This window comes from Notechis scutatus, chromosome 1, assembly GCF_049901735.1.
Source record: "Notechis scutatus isolate UNSWTSFEM ecotype Mainland chromosome 1, rNotScu1.2, whole genome shotgun sequence".
Taxonomy (NCBI): domain Eukaryota; kingdom Metazoa; phylum Chordata; class Lepidosauria; order Squamata; family Elapidae; genus Notechis; species Notechis scutatus.
Genome location: NC_142009.1, coordinates 323,127,524 through 323,143,930, shown reverse-complemented (window position 1 = coordinate 323,143,930; position 16,407 = coordinate 323,127,524). Strand labels below are relative to the sequence as shown.

General features: G+C 43.2%; 1 protein-coding gene across 6 annotated transcripts in view; it reads left to right on the top strand.

Annotated features, from left to right (window-relative positions):
* Positions 1-16,407, top strand: part of MAST3 (microtubule associated serine/threonine kinase 3) — an 80,266-nt gene that overhangs the window by 45,811 nt on the left and 18,048 nt on the right. For all 6 annotated transcript variants that reach the window (XM_026670932.2, XM_087952532.1, XM_087952533.1 and 3 more), the window contains 13 exons: positions 1,643-1,718; positions 2,312-2,521; positions 2,618-2,719; positions 4,554-4,686; positions 5,285-5,355; positions 7,899-7,984; positions 9,210-9,418; positions 10,644-10,782; positions 11,139-11,271; positions 11,513-11,678; positions 13,423-13,524; positions 14,424-14,546; positions 14,913-15,022. In XM_026670932.2, coding sequence (XP_026526717.2) covers positions 1,643-1,718; positions 2,312-2,521; positions 2,618-2,719; positions 4,554-4,686; positions 5,285-5,355; positions 7,899-7,984; positions 9,210-9,418; positions 10,644-10,782; positions 11,139-11,271; positions 11,513-11,678; positions 13,423-13,524; positions 14,424-14,546; positions 14,913-15,022 — 1,660 coding nt within the window. The remainder of the gene's footprint in view (positions 1-1,642; positions 1,719-2,311; positions 2,522-2,617; positions 2,720-4,553; positions 4,687-5,284; positions 5,356-7,898; positions 7,985-9,209; positions 9,419-10,643; positions 10,783-11,138; positions 11,272-11,512; positions 11,679-13,422; positions 13,525-14,423; positions 14,547-14,912; positions 15,023-16,407) is intronic.

Here is a 16,407-nt window from a genome sequence, read left to right as displayed (position 1 = left end):
CATGGCGTTTTTTAGAGCCAAAAATGCGAATAGGTATACATTGTCTCTCTTCACGAACATTAAGCGTTTGCTTAACAGCTGCCACTTTTGCTTTCCGGCCACTGTGTTAATTTTTACAACTGCAGCAAAAAAAAAAAAAGGTAATCAAATTGGGCCGTGGATGCCTCAGCTTATGACCATCATAACTTACAATGGAAGTTCTGGGCTCCGTTGCAGATGTAAGTCAAGGACTACCTGTGTTAAGTGGATTGCACAGGAAGGAATTTATGCGGGAATAACATAACCATCCTTAACAAGCATCTTAAAGGTTCACTCATTTTACCTCTTACAAGGCATCCATTTTGCACCTGAACTTTCTAACCCTATTTTTTTTTAAAAAGGTGAACCTACCTTGAAGTACAGTTTTTTCTTCCCTGCTCTAGTGTTCATCACTTGCTTCTTGAGAGGTTTTTAACTTTGAGACACTGTCTGTTACATTTCCTTACCTAGATTGAGCAATAAATCACCGATTTATTGTAATGCATGTAATTCATGACATAACTTGACTCCTCTGCTTGACTTGGCTGAAAACTGTCAGATGGGGCTGCACTAGACTAGAATCCCTTAAATAAGAATACAGTAAAGCCTTACCTAGAGTGAGTGGCCCCCTGCTCGTGTAAAGATGGAGAAGGCTCAGTCTCCGGTGTTTAAACTGGAGGCTGTCTTCCTCTCAATAGCAACAGCACTTATATACTGGTTCACAGTGCTTTACAGCCCTCTCTAAGTGGTTTACAGAGTCAGCGTATTGCCCCCAACAATCTGAGTCCTCATTTTACCGACCTCGGAAGGATAGAAGGCTGAGTCAACCTTGAGCCTGGTGAGATTCCAACTGCCAAATTGCAGGCAGGCAGCAGGCAGCAGAAGTAGCCTGCAGTACTGTACTCTAACCACTGTGTCACTGTAGCTCATCAAAATAACAGATAAGTGGAAACTGTTGTCCAAAGAAAGGAGGCACAAGCATTTGAATCTGGATTTCAATATCGCTACAGCTTGCATTTGATACCCAGTAACTGCTGGGATTCTTACATAATGTCATAGTGTTCAGTAGCCTTGAAGCTGAGTGCTACTTTTATATGATGGGCATCTTTGCCCTGACCACCACTGGTTCTCGCCGTGCCTGCCTTTGTTTTACCAGAGATTGAACCAGGGATGTTTGTCATGCAGAACAAATATTCTAGTAGCTCCCTTGTGCTTCTTACAATCCACAACTGATTAATTTAATTAAGAGCAACTCTGCTGTTTGAACAACCCATAAATCACATCCATTTGAAAGAATCATCCTTGGATTCCTTTTTAGTCATGGCTTGGCCAGAGTCCAACGCTGAGCCATTGGGGTGCATTTTAGGGAAGGAGGAAGCAAAATCAGACAATGCTCTTTTCTCTCCTTCTGATTTCAGTGGTTTAAGCTAGTCACCACATAAAGGTTCTCTGACTTAGATTATTATCAATCTGCAGCCCTGACCCATTCAAAAAATGGGAACCCTGGCTAAAGCAAGACATTGGGGGGATCTTGAGCATCACTAAAGCTCTCTTCTACTTCCTGATTCCTGCCTTGCTTGAATGCATAGGATATGTCCTCAGCAGTTGCCTCTTCTTTTCGCAGCCCTGGGCGGACAAGTGGGACCTTTGACAATGAGGTGGTAATGATGAATCATGTATACAAGGAGAGATTCCCAAAGGTAAGGCTCTGTTAAGAACTTTTATCTCTTGGAATTAATGAACCATAGGCCCATCGGTTTAGCTTAGAATAATCTGTAGGCCTTGCTAAAATCTAGATCCCGCATTGTGGCTCCACATCCCATGGCACTGAAAGGAAATAAATTATATTTAATTGTATTTTTAAAAGCATTGGGTACCACAGTCAGAGCATTGTGCTACTATGGCTTTCCTCTCATTTCCAGTTGTTGGAGTTTTGTAGAAATTTAAGAGCCATAACCTTGTTGAACTAAAGCATGTTTTAATGAGAGAAAGATGAATGAAAACCATCCAAGGGAAAGATATTTCACTGTTTTGGTGCCTCGGGCAACACATTTCAGGAGGAACTGTTTGGCCCTTCATTCCCGGTTCACGTTTATTTTTACAAGTAGCTTGCGCGAATGTTGGAAGGATGCAAGAGAAACAAAGGATGGAACAGAGATTTGATCCTGAGCTTTTTAGTTCTTCTGAGGCGGGGTCAACTTAACACTGAAAATTGTATGTGGATCCCAACTGAAGCTTCTGGATCGCACAGTCACCTTCTCCTTTTTCTCCCTCTTTCCCCCTCTCTTCAAAGGCCACTGCCCAGATGGAAGAGCGCCTGGCAGAGACCATTGCTGCTTTCTCGCCCAGCAGCATCCTGCCTTTGGCTGATGGTGTACTGGGATTCATCCACCACCAGATCATTGAACTGGCCCGTGACTGTCTCAACAAGTCCCAAGGGGCCCTCATTACCTCCCGCTATTTCATTGAACTGCAGGAGAAGCTGGAGAAAATGCTAAGAGATGTGAGTTTCTCTTGTTTCCCCACCGATCCAGACTTCTCTAGGGAGTTTCTTTCTCAGTCATGCTTATGAGTTCTTCTTCATCACGCTCTCTGCCAGGCTCAGGAGCGCTCTGAGAGTGAGGAACTGCACTTCATCGAACAGCTGGTCCGTAAACTACTGATCATCATTTCCCGGCCAGCTCGGCTGCTGGAGTGCTTGGTAAGCATGAAGCTGACTTATCTGCTATACTCGGCCTAAGCTGGGTGGGAAGGGACAAAGGGTTACAGGATCGCCATCATCCTCGAGAGCACGGGTATCAAACTCATGGCGTCACGTTGCCGTTACGTATCGCGACTTTTTTTCCCCTTCGCGGAGCTGGGGTGGGTCTGTGTGTGACTCATCTGGCCTGCGGGCCACCAGTTTGACACCCGTACTCTTCAAGAAGAGATTGGGCTGCCATTTGTCAGAAATGGTGTAGGGTCTCCCGCTTGGGTGGGGGGTTGGACTAGATGACCTATAAGGTCCCTTCCAACTCTGATTATCCGTTACCTGCTCTAGTCTAGAGCAAGCACAAGCCTTGAGAGATCATTTTTCTTCTGAAGCTCTCATGTAGACCTCAAAGCTCTGTGTGGAACAGTAGAGATGGCTGCCTGAGTTGCTTGAGCTGTAAACCAAAGGCTGAGGGTGAATGTAAACTGAACCTTCCTCGTGGTCCTTGTGGGTCAGATTGAAAATCTATGATGTAATTGATCATTTGACAATGGCCAGCCAGATCCCCCTAGAATAAGGGTCTCCAAACTTGGTAACTTCTAAGACTTGTGGATTTCAACTCCCCGAATTCCTCAGCCAGCCATGCTTGCTGGGGAATTCTGGGAGTTGAAGTCCACAAGACTTAAAAGTTGCAAAGTTTGCAGAACCCCTACCCTGGAACGTTCCAAGCAAGTCAAAAAGGTAACAACCTTGCTTTTCTTCTCTTACTTCAACCGTGATTTCTTACTATGAAGCTGGAAGGTCCATGTAGACTTCGTGGCGATTTGATAGATCTATTCCGCAATTTGAGAATGCACTCTGCAAGTCCCTAAAACAGTTCCTGGAGCTTTTTGAAACTGAGCTAAAATTAAACATGCATGGTTCCAGCTATTTTTCTAAAATTTAAATTTTGAGCATTCCTTAATTAGCCTTACTGAATTTAAAATACTCTGGCTAACTATCCTTAAAAAATAGTGCTAAATGTACAGTAGATGCATTATCTTAGTTTGCTGCAGCCTACACTTGTGTTTTAACTTCTTTTAGTAAAAAGGATGAAACATATACATGGAATTGGAGAGGCTATCACTGGCTATTAACAATTAATAGCTAACGAAGCCCTCATGTCTACTTCTGGATGCTTGTTGCTGCTGGCAATGTTTGCAAGACAATGTGTGCAAGATGGTGAGAATTCATTGGGGCCAGCACATAATTACAAACAGGCTGAAGTATGGGAATGGAAACTTTCTTGGAATTCAAAATGCCTCCGTTTCTCGTGATGGCACCAGGAGACGATAGCTTGAGTTTTCCAGATGGCTCAGAGTTGAGATGAGTGATGGTTCTAGGCAGGGTTTATGCAGCAGAGACAGGGAAACTGTAATCTTTGGTATTTATAGATAAGCTTTTGTCTTCTGATTTCTGAGCCAAGGAAGCTGTTGCTTCCTGTACCATGGCGTTGTTCCTGCTGAGGCTCTGCGTCTCAGAATTGAGTGCAAGAGGAAAAAAAATATTTGGTCTTCTCAGAGTGCATGACATTATTACAGATTAGATTTCATCGTTTATTGGCTTTCATGAAAGGGGACCATCCTGGATTGTTAACAGTAACAGTCTCTAAATGTGAGAGGTCCAGGCCGAGAAAGAGAGCTCTTGTGGTTTATTTTAGACCTGCTCATTTCCATAGCCTTTGGTTTGTGGTGGAGGAAGAAGACTTTTGTTGAATTTCATTCATTTTTAATACTAAACCTTATTATGAAAAGGCTCATTGTTTTCTATTTTCTCCGCTCCTTCTTCCTTCTCCGGTTTCCAGGAGTTTGACCCGGAAGAATTTTATCACCTCCTGGAGGCAGCCGAAGGTCATGCGAAAGTGGGACAAGGCATCAAAACAGACATTCCACGTTACATTATCAGTCAACTGGGACTCGCCAAAGACCCTCTGGAAGGTGAGGAAAAAAAGAAGTTTTCTAGTTTGAACCTGGCAATACAGCGTTTATATGTAAATCACTTGGAATTAGTTTTTGGAGCACAGCAGTATATAAAAATTGGATGAAATAAATAGTCCAGTGACATCTGCTTTGTATGCATCACTTGGTCTTTGCTGCAGGCAGCATCTCTAATTTAATTTGATCTAAATACTAGACCAACATTCAAGCAGTAAACAATGCCCCATTCAAGGAACTATCAACTCAGACAAACAAACAATCAATGTAAACAACATCCTAATCAAAGAACCACTAAGACCATTCCCACCAACACTGATAGGGCAAGCCACTTGTATATAAACCGAGACCAAAACTCCACTCCCTTCTAGCACTGATGATGTTGCTTAGTTTGATAATGAAATGTCTGCAAGAAAATAGCCAAGCTCGGAGCCCATGCCAAGGACCTCACAATTGGTTTAAATCATAGATAGTGGAAAGAATTCTGCCAATCAGAAAAGGCAAGATTGTTGTGGCCATCAAAAAGCAGGGAAGGCAGATGGGAAACAGGTCAATGTCCTATTCGTCATTGCTTTCAGTTGTGCTTCTCTTTCTTCCCCAGAAATCGTGCAGTTTGATCAAGTTGACTGCCCTTCTCCAGCAGGCCCAGAGCAGCAAGATGAACCTCCTGAGGTAAAAAAAAACTATGTTCGCCTTCCCTTTCTAGTCTGTTGTGAGGCATTTCTCTAAAACTGTATGTTGCTCCATCTGGGCAGCTTTAAGATGTGTAGACATCAGTTCCCAGAATACTCCAGCCACCTCAGTGGGGAATCCTGGGAGTTAAAAAGTTCCCAAGGTTGAGGAAAACATTACTCTAGACCAGGGGTGTCAAACTCGATTTCATTGAGGGCTGCATCAGGGTTATGTTTGACCTCAGGGGAATGGGATGGGCGTGGCCAGCTCGACGTCACTCGTGTCGGGGCGCCTGTTGTGGCCTGAGTGCTCTGCAAGCAAAAATGGGCTCCCAAGCTCCATTTTCGGCTGTGATGGCCTCCTGCAACCCTCTGCCAGTGAAAAGGGAGCTCAGGAGGCCCTCTCAAGCTCCATTTTCGCTGGCAGAGTCCTTTGCTGTTTTCAGGTCAGTCCCGTGGACCACATCTAAGCACCCTGCGGGCTGATCCGGCCCACAGGCCTTGAGTTTGACACCCCTGCTCTAGACTGAAATTCCTAAAGGGCCAGATGTAATCAAGATTGATATTTTATTTCATTTACTGTTAATTTACTATTTTTCTTTTCTCATTTAAAAAATCCTTAACATTAAGGACTCACATTGTCATAAGCAAACATCATGATACTGGAGCCATCTGCTAACAAAATGAGACACAGAAGCAATTTACCCAACAAAGTGGGTTTGCTAGTTAGCCACTCTACCTCGTTGTATAATTACCTGGTTGGGTAATGAAACATTCATAAGAAAAGTTCAACACAAATTGTCTTCCAGAGTGGCTTCTACTCCATTATATTATGTGGGTGGGGAAAAAGAGCACAGGAGTTTGAACTTTGATTTCAGTATAAAAAGGATTGGTATTTGATGTGTATTAGTCACTGGAATACTTTCATGGCACTTCTTCAGCTTTCCTACAATAAATCTACTTACCATTCAGGTATCCTTGAAGGCCTGTTTATCAATACAGGTATTAGCATTACCAATAGCACTTAGATTTATATACCGCTTTATCATGCTTTTACAGCCCTCTCAAAGTGGCTTACAGAGTCAGCCTATTTCCCCCAACAATCTGGGTCCTCATTTTACCAACCTTGGAAGGATGGAAGGCTGAGTCAACCTTGAGCCTGGTGGGATTCAATCTGCCAAATTGCAGTAGGAGTAGCTTGCAATACTGCACTCTAACCACTGCGCCACCGAGGTTCTCTTTTCTTCTCTCTATTCCTCAACATGACCACAATTGAGCCCAAAATTTTTGTTAAGTGAGTTTTGCCTCATTTTATGGCCTTTGTTGCCACAGTCATTAAGTGAATTGATGCAGCTGATAGGTTAGTAACACAACTGTTAAGTGAATCTGGCTTCCCCATCGATTTTGCTTGTCAAATGGTTGCAAAAGGTGATCACATGCCTTGGGACACAGCAATGATCATGAGTTTGAACCAGCTGCCAAGCTTCTGAATTTTGATCACATGAGGTTACAAAGGTCGTAAATATGAAAAATGGCCATAAGTCACTTTTTTCAGTGCTGTTGTAACTTTGAACAGTCACTAAATGAACTGTTGTCAGTTGAGGATTATCTGTATCCAGTTCAGTTTGCCATCATCATTTAAAATAGTTCAGTAATCATTAATTGAAATATTAATAATAAGGTCTTCTTTGAGATCATACTGCTTCTTTCAGGCACAAAAATTGCAGCATAGAAAATTTATTCAGGCCTATAACCAAGAATCCAGTCAACTAAGATTCAGTGCTGAATTGGTACCAGATAAGGGTCAATGGTATTCAGAACAGCTGGATTTGGAGTCCTTGTGGGAACGCAAGGCCTCTAAACTAATGATACATTTAACTCTGCCCTCCTCATCTCTGTCTGCCCTTCTCATACTTCTGACTTGGGCTGATGGGGAGCTGGGTTTGGTCCCCAGAATGGTTCTAATCCCCCCTAGGATATAGGATTTTGAGCTCTTTGATATTAACTCTTTTGTTCTTCCATCATATTGGGATAAATGAGGGTTTCCACCCCCTTATATTCTTGTACGCTACTTATTTCAGAAAGATAAAAAGGTTCCCCTCACACATACATGCTAGTTGTTTCCGGCTCTAGGGGGTGTTGCTCATCTCTGTTACAAAGCTGAAGAGCCAGCGCTGTCCAAAGACGTCTCCATGGTCATGTGGCTGGCATGACTAAATGCCAAAGGCGCATGGAACACTGTTACCTTCCCACCAAAGTGGTCCTTATTTTCTACTTGCATTTTTACATGCTTTCGAACTGCTAGGTTGGCAGAAGCTGGGACAAGTAACGGGAGCTCACTCCGTTACGCGGTGCTAGGAATTCAGTCCACCAAACTGTCGACCTTTCTGTTCTACAAGCTCAGCGTCTTAGCCACTGAGCCGCCACGTCCCTTATTATTTCAGAAATGCAAGCCACAAATCTTGTTAATAGGTCAATAGATATCATTCTTTATATAGACTGCAATTAATATGTGTTCCCCTTCACTTTCCCTGTCTCTTGTAGAACCAGTCTTCTACCCCCATTCCACGGAGGAAGCCCTGCGAAAGCGATTTTGAAACTATCAAGTTGATCAGCAATGGGGCTTACGGGTGAGTAGGCTCAGCAAGTCACTGCGGTTGTTAAGCGACTCATATGGCCGTTCAATGAATCCATCTTCCCCATTCACTTTGCTTGTCAGAAGACAGCTGGGAAGGTCACAAATGGCTATCACATTACCCCGGGATGCTACAACTGGTACAAATTTTAATAATGTAACTGTGAGGATGCTATAATGGTTGTTAAATTGTTGAGCTGTGGCTGCGCAATGGTTAGAATGCAATATTGCAGACTAAGTCTGTTGACTGCCGACTGCCAGCAGTTTGATCCTTGGGACTGTTTCACTGCTTACAGCAATCTTCTACAACTTGGTGCAAGAGATCAATCTAGAGATTGATGTTCCCATACTAAATAGCATAACTACAGGTTTGCCGGTTGGTCAGCTAGGTGGAGGTTTGTTAAATTCTGCTGACTGCCAGCAGTTCGATTCTCACCAGCTCAAGGTGGACTCATCCTTGCATCCATCCGAGGATGTTAAACTGAGGACCCAGATTGTTGAGGGCAAGATGCTGACTCTGTAAACTGTTTAGAGGGTTGTAAAGCACTGTGAAGCGTATACAGGTAGTCTTTGATTTACAACAGTCCAACTGTTCAAAGTTACAATGGCTCTGAAAAAATTGACTTATGACCATTTTTTTCAAAGCACCAACCTTTGCCGCATCCCACAATCATGTGATTAAAATTCAGATGCTTGGCAACAGGTTCATATTTATGACCATTGAACGGTCCCAGGGTCATGTGATTACTTTTTGCAACCTTCTGACAAGCAAAGTCCATGGGGTAGACAGATTCACTTGGGTTAGTAACTTATCAACTGCAGTGATTTACTTAATGACTGTGGCAAGAACGGTCATAAAGTGGGGCAAAACTCACTTAACAAATGTCTCAAGAACTGCAATTTTGGGCTCAATTGTGATTGTAAGTCGAGGGCTGCCTGTGTAAGTCTAAGTACTATTGCGATTAAGTGTGAGGACCTTTCCTAAGTCATCTTTTTTCAATACTGTTGTAACTTCAAGCAATTGCTAAATGAATCGTTGTAAGTCGAGGACTACCTGTACTCGAATTAATCCTCATTATGGCCATGGTGAACTGAGACAGTCACTATCTATCAGCCTCATCTACATCAACGCGTTGCCAAGAGGACCAAACAATGGGGTAGAAAACGTCACAATGTTCCCGTCTTCCCAAGTTGCCCAGTAGTTCTCCATGTTCCTTTAGGGCTGTGTATCTGGTGCGGCACAAGGAGACTCGCCAACGGTTTGCCATCAAGAAGATTAACAAGCAGAACCTGGTGTTGCGGAACCAGATCCAGCAAGTCTTTGTGGAACGCGACATCCTGACCTTTGCGGAGAACCCTTTTGTGGTCAGCATGTTCTGCTCCTTCGAAACCAGGTGTCACCTCTGCATGGTCATGGAGTATGTGGAAGGTGAGGGTTGCAGAAGGACATATCTTGATGGGTGGCATGGGTGGAGATAGAAAAACCTGGCAACAAAGATCTTCAGGAAAGAGCAGCTGCTCTGCTTGGAAGAAATCCTGGGTCTGTTTTAAGGCAAGATCTCTAGTCAAGGGATCACGGGTGGCAAAACTTGGAAGAGGCTTTTTTCCATGATTGTTGATGTTAGTTAGCGGAGGTGGTCATGGGGTAGATATATCAGTGGTTTGAGTCGGTATCGGGCAGTTTCTAGTATCCTTTGCTCCAAAGAGAAAGAACTTCATCTTGGCAAAATCTGGTTTTGACTTGAATTTAATATCCATTTCTAGAAGAGCGTGGAGCATTCCACAGTTCTGCGGTTTTATATTGTATGTGTTGAATTCCTAAAAGGCTACAGAGTTTTGGAATCCAGAGATTGGCAAACTTTGAAAAGCAACATTTATATCCCTGGCAAACAGCTGCCAAAGGAAGTCTGCAAAATATGTTGTACGAAGCCTGCCAGAGTCTCAAAAGCATCATTGATGTTTTGGACTTTGCATTGGAAGTGCAGTGTTGAAGTGGTTGACATTTTCGTCCCCCTTCCCCAAACCCTCCTCAGTTTGCCTAAAATCTGTTTCTTGATCTTAAAAAGTTTTCCTAGCGGTCTCTGCCAAAGAAATCTCAGTCAGAGACTTTAAAAACCTCATTTTGGAAAACTAAATAAAAGAACGAGGTATTGCCAAATATATTTATTTGGCACGATGAGATGTGCTTTTGGCTTTTCTAAGTGTGTGAAGGGGGAGGAGGGAGAAAGATTTTCCCTTTGATTTCTGCAGGATACTTTTAAAAAGCATATGTAAAATGTTTTCCATTTTAAAAAAATTACAAAGCACTGGAATCTTTTTAAGAACATTAAGGATCGCCATCTTAGACAATAAAAGTACTGCCATTAAAACAAGCATTTTGGGGAAGAGATTAAAAAAACAATATAAAAGACAAAATTAAATAAAATCTGCTTACTTGATGCCTAAAAGACAGTTAGTTAGCCCGATAAGTTGAAAAAAAGATTTAGATCAGGGAAGTTTAACCTGAGCAACCTTATGATTTGTGGACTTCAACTTTCAGAATTCTGGGAATTGAAGTCCACAGGTCTTAAAATTTGCCAAGGTTGGACAACCCTGGTTTAGATGTCAACCCTGGTTTACATGTAGTGGACTCTCTGACATTCTATATCCTTTAGGTGGGGACTGTGCCACACTGCTGAAGAACATGGGACCTTTGCCTGTGGACATGGCCCGGATGTATTTTGCTGAGACAGTCCTGGCCCTTGAGTACCTCCACAATTACGGCATTGTTCACCGGGATCTCAAACCAGACAAGTGAGAGTGGGGTACAAGTTAGATTGTGAAATGCAGGGAGGCGGGTTTACGCTACTTTCAACGCTACTTTCAAAAAATTGTTTTATTTGTATTTTTTTTCTCTTTGTGAAAACTCAAATAAAATTTACAAAAAAAAAAAATTACAGGTTTTGAACTATTTGGTTGATTCCTTTCATCATTCAAACTCCCTTCCTTCCTTCCTTTTTCCCTCCTTCCTTTTTTCCATCCCTCCCTCACCCTCTCTTTCTTTTGTTTCTTTCTTTCTCTCTCTCTCTCTCCCTCTCTCCCTCTCTCCCTCTCCCTCTCCCTCCCTCTCCCTTTCTCTCTCTCTCTTTCTTTTTCTTTCTTTCTTCCAGCTTGCTCATCACATCCATGGGCCACATCAAGCTGACCGACTTTGGCCTGTCCAAGATTGGCTTGATGAACATGACTACCAATCTCTATGAGGGCCACATTGAGAAAGACACCCGAGAGTTTGTAGATAAACAGGTATGATGTTTATGGCAAGGAACATGCATGTCTTCTAATGAGGCCTACTAGGTTGTTTTACTGGATTCAAAGGAAAAGGCCTCCAAACACCAGAAGCCACGAACCCATCTGAAGGAGTCCTCACTCTCTTGATTCTGCCCTTTCTGGGTTTGAGGGGGAGACAGGGATCCCATCCCATCCCTAAGAAGAAACCTCCTTGTTCACAGAAACAGGCGGAATGCTGTTTTCTGTCCCTTTGCAGGTCTGTGGTACTCCTGAGTATATTGCTCCGGAAGTGATCCTGATCCAAGGCTACGGCAAGCCAGTGGACTGGTGGGCCATGGGCATAATACTCTATGAGTTCCTGGTTGGCTGCGTCCCATTCTTCGGTGACACTCCAGAGGAACTCTTTGGGCAAGTGATAAGTGGTAAGTTTGCTTTTCCTTAATGAAGGGAGATGAATTACGAGGCTGGAGAAATTCAATGACGAAGCAGTAAGGGCCCCATTTATTACAGAAGTCAAGCCAGTGCCAGTCCCAGATGCCTGGCAGAACAAAAGAACCTTTGAGAAATCCGCTAGATAAACTCAGTGAACGGGAGAAGACAACAGTGACCTTCGCTCAGCATGTGATGTGTCCCTGGAGATGACAGAAGGGGGAGGGCGGGGGCAGGGTTGCCTTCCCACTTCACAGGGCCCTTTCTTAAGGGCTGAGTTGAAGTGCTGCTCTCTGCTTGTCCTTGAACGGAAAGAATATTTTATCCCAGTGTAAAATTTGCCGCTTTGATGACTCTTCCCCCTCCTTCTTGCTCTCTTCTGACACACTGCTGAATAGCAATGTCTTGGTTAGGCACCTTCAGAATATGTGAATATCCTGGGCATCACCACCGTTTGGAAAATTCCCATCAATCAAAGTAGTGATGAGGGAAGAGGGGTGAGGCTGATAACGGCGAGCTTTTCTGCCATTTGCCTTGATGAAGGTGAAGGTGGGACTTGAGAAGAGGGATGAAGGAGTTGCCTTTCTCTTACCAACAGTATTTCCCCAAACATGCCAAGGGTGCAATAAAGCAGGAAGTCAGAACTCTGGTGATCTTAACACAACTATGCAAATAGCACCCCTGTACCAGTTTTTCACAAGGCCTTGTGAAAGGCCTTGTTGGACTTGCTGCTAGAGAATTTCTAGAAGCCTGGCTCTTTTGACAAATTAGCCATCAACAGACACAATATCTACATACTGTGCAAAAGAGACAATCAGCAAGCCCAAAAAGGGAACAAAAAGACTAAAATGCCTCCCCACCAGCAATCAACACCCAGGCGAGCATAGATTAAATCCAAGATTAATACCAAACCAACAATCAAGAAATAAACAATACTTCAATCAGAGAACTACCGAACAAGCTAACAATAAACAGCCCAACCAAACAACTACCAAGACCAGTCCCATCAACATTGACAGGGCAAGCCACCAGAATATAAACTGAGAGCAAACTACTTGTTACACTAAATGATGTTAACCTAGTTTGGGAAATGAAACATCTGCAAAAGAAAAAAAAACCAACAATTCACAGAGCACTAATTTCAACCCTTCAACCCTCATTTCAACCCTGAGTTAGATATAAAAATCTTGTGTCTGACATTTTCAGAGTCGAACCTTAAGGAGATCTATTCAGGAATCTCCTGAATTTCTGGCTAGCATGATTGATCTCAAGGAAAAAGTAAGAGCGAAGTTTACTTTGTATTTCATTATTCATAAGATGGGCTTCACTAGAGATGTTCTATATTTTAAGGTAGGCTAAAAATTAAGAGTGGAACTTTATGTATCTGTGAGTTAAGAAGAGCATCCTTATGTTCTTCCAACTTTACATCTAGAGCACCGCTTTCCCCCTCACACACCCCAAAATAATCTAAATTCTGAGAAGAGAAAAATTAAGGAAGGAAAGATCGTCCAAACAGAAGTTTCTCTTAACGTGACGTTGATCTTTCTGCCTCTATGCAGGGAGATTCCACTCGGGCCACACGATCAAAACTTTTGAGATACTTTTCTTCTTCCTCCTTGAATTTCTCTAATAGCTCTGTCTCACTTGTTCCATCAAAGTTTTTGAAAAGTTTTGGGGTAGGGAAAATTTCAAGGAGCACCCTCCAAAACTGCCTTGGCTTTACTTCCTTAATTTCAGATGAAATCATTTGGCCTGAGGGGGATGAAGCTCTTCCTGCTGATGCCCAAGATTTGATCACACAACTCCTGCGTCACTGCCCTCTGGAGCGCCTGGGCACAGGTATCACAACAGCATCGGTACAAGTGGTCCTGACCAGTAGTCATTGACTCAAATGTTGCAAATTGTTTAGCAACCGCTTGAATTTAGAATGGCACTGAACAGTCCTCACACTTACAACCATTGCAGCATTCCTACAGTCACGTGATCAAAATTTGGGCGCATTATAAACAAATTCTTATGATGGATGTAGGGTATCATGTGATCCCTATTTGCAACCTTTCCAGCTTTGCTTCCAACAAGCAAAGTCAATGAAGGAAACCGGATTCACTTAACAACAGCATGATTCATTTAGCACAGGGGTGTCAAACTCAAGGCCCAGGGGCCAGACTCGACCTGTGGGGTGCTTAGATCTGGCCCGCGGGGCCGCCCTGAAAATACCGAAGGACCGGCCTGCAGTGCCTCCACCAGCAGGAGGCTGTCCCAGCCAAAAACTGAGCTCGCAAGGGCCACGCATGGCCCTCCCAAGCTCCGTTTTCGCTGGCAGAGGGTTGCAGGAGGCTGTCTCAGCCGAAAAAGGAGCTCAGGAGCTCGTGTTTGCTGGCAGAGCGCTCAGGCCACCACAGATGCCGTCCAGCACAAGTGTCGTCATGTTGGCCACACCCACTCTGGCCATGCTCCCCCAAAAAGATCAAACACAAACATGATGCGGCCCTCAATGACATCGAGTGTGACACCCCTGATTTAACATTGCAGTGATTCACTTAGCAACCATGACAAAAAAGTTGGGCACGACTCACTGAACAACCATTTTCCTTAGCAATAAAAATTCTGGTCCCAATTGTGGTCGTTAAGTCAAGGACTACCTGTACTTAAAGCTGTGGCATAAGTTGAGACGTTATGGCTCCCCTGCCCCAGTGACCAGCTCTCCGTGACTTGGATTCCTTCTTTCCCATCTCTAGGAGGCGCTCATGAGGTGAAGTACCATCCCTTCTTCCACCATTTGGATTGGAATGGGCTGCTGAGGCAGAAAGCTGAGTTTATCCCCCAGCTGGAGGCTGAAGATGACACCAGTTACTTTGACAGTAAGGCATCCCAGATGAAGAGAGAAAGGATGGGGAGGGCTGTACTGGTGGGATGGCCGAGTTGCAACCCTGAATCCCAGAAGGGGCTCTTAAGGTATCCTGAAAGATTGGGATGGGGGCTGCCCTTGGGACTGTTTCACTGCTTATAGCAGTCTTGGTACTCTCTAGATTGACATTCCCATAATTTTACAAATAGCATAACTCGAGGTTTGCTGGCTGATTAGCTAGCTGGAGAATTCTGGGTAGAGCCCCAAAGCCTCTAGAGACTATGAAGAAGAAGGCCACCGTACACCTATAGCAGCTCCTAAACAGGGCAGCTTTGGTGAAGGTCTGAGTTCCTTTTCTTCAATCTTCTCTTTCTTCCAGCTCGCTCAGAGCGCTACCGGCATTTGGGCTCTGATGATGAGAAAATCCAGGATGAGGAATCCTGTGGAGAGATTCGCCAGTTTTCTTCCTGCTCCCAACGTTTCAGCAAGGTTGGGAAGGGGCTTCTTTGGGGAAGTTTGCCAAAAAATTTCTGGCTTCATTGCTGGTGAACATGGGGGACACTTGAACTGCACAGAGGAGGAGGAGGTTTGGGGTGATATTCTCATGGGTTGCAAAACTATTCTTTTTTTTTTAAGTTTTATTGGTTTATTGGAGGAGGAGGTTTGGGGTGATATTCTCATGGATTGCAAAACTATTCTTTTTTTTTTTTTAAGTTTTATTGTTTTTTTTTAAGACAAACAAACAAACACAACATAAAAACATCAAACCACCTTCCATATATGTGCATACAGTGTGTCGGTTGGTTTACAAATTGTTTTGTGCTTCCACTTTGTAGTCTTCAATTACAATTACATTGTATATGTTCTCATATTGTCAATCAAATATTCCTAAATACATTAATATCGTTATTAATCAGTCATTTGACTATACTATTATTCATTCATGTTTTACAAGATAATCCATATTTTGCTTAATTTGTTTTATGACAGTTCATATTATCATCTCAAATCTATAATCATTTTGTAGATATAATTTAAAAAATACATCTTTATATATTCATTATGTTCTAAAAATCTACATATTTCATTACCATGTTTTATTGTCTAACCATTGATAGAATAGATCCCAAATTTTATAAAATTGTTTATCTTCTTGTTCTCTGATTTCAAATGTCAATCTACTCATTTCAGCACATATAGCATATAGACTTGAAACCAGAGATATTTTTATTGGGAATTTTACCTGAAATATATAGTAAAGAATTGAAATATTTGATTGTAAATGTATTAACAGCGGCTAGGATTGTATTTGCTAAAAGCTGGAAAAATGAGAAAATAACAACACAGGAGGAAGTTATTAAGAAAATAATGGAATGTGATTGCAAAACTATTCTTAAGCACAGAATAACAGAGTTGGAAGGAACCTTAGAGGTCTTCTAGTCCAACCCCCTGCTCAAGCAGGAAACCTTATACCAGTGGTGGCTAACCTTTTTGGGCTCCTATGCCAAAAATTGTGTGTGCGCTTGCACGCTCGCACTCGCGTGCCAGCACCCAGAAGGCAATGCGCGCGTGCCCCCACGTCCCCTACGCATGCACACGCAATCCCCACTCCCGCCACCCCCTTATCTGCACTGCACCTCACAGCTGATTTTCGGTGGGTTTGAGGCCTTTTTCGGCCTCCCAAAGGCTTGAGGAGGGCTTCTGCAGGCTTCTACAGGCTTTGTAGGCCGAAATCTAGCCCCATTTCATCACTTCCTGTTTTCCCTGTTTTTCCTAAAAAGGCCTCAAACCGTCCGAAAATCAGCTGTGAGGCGTGCACATGCGCAGTGAGGTAAATTTGTCTGCAGCTCGTGTGCCAGCACAAATGGCTCTGT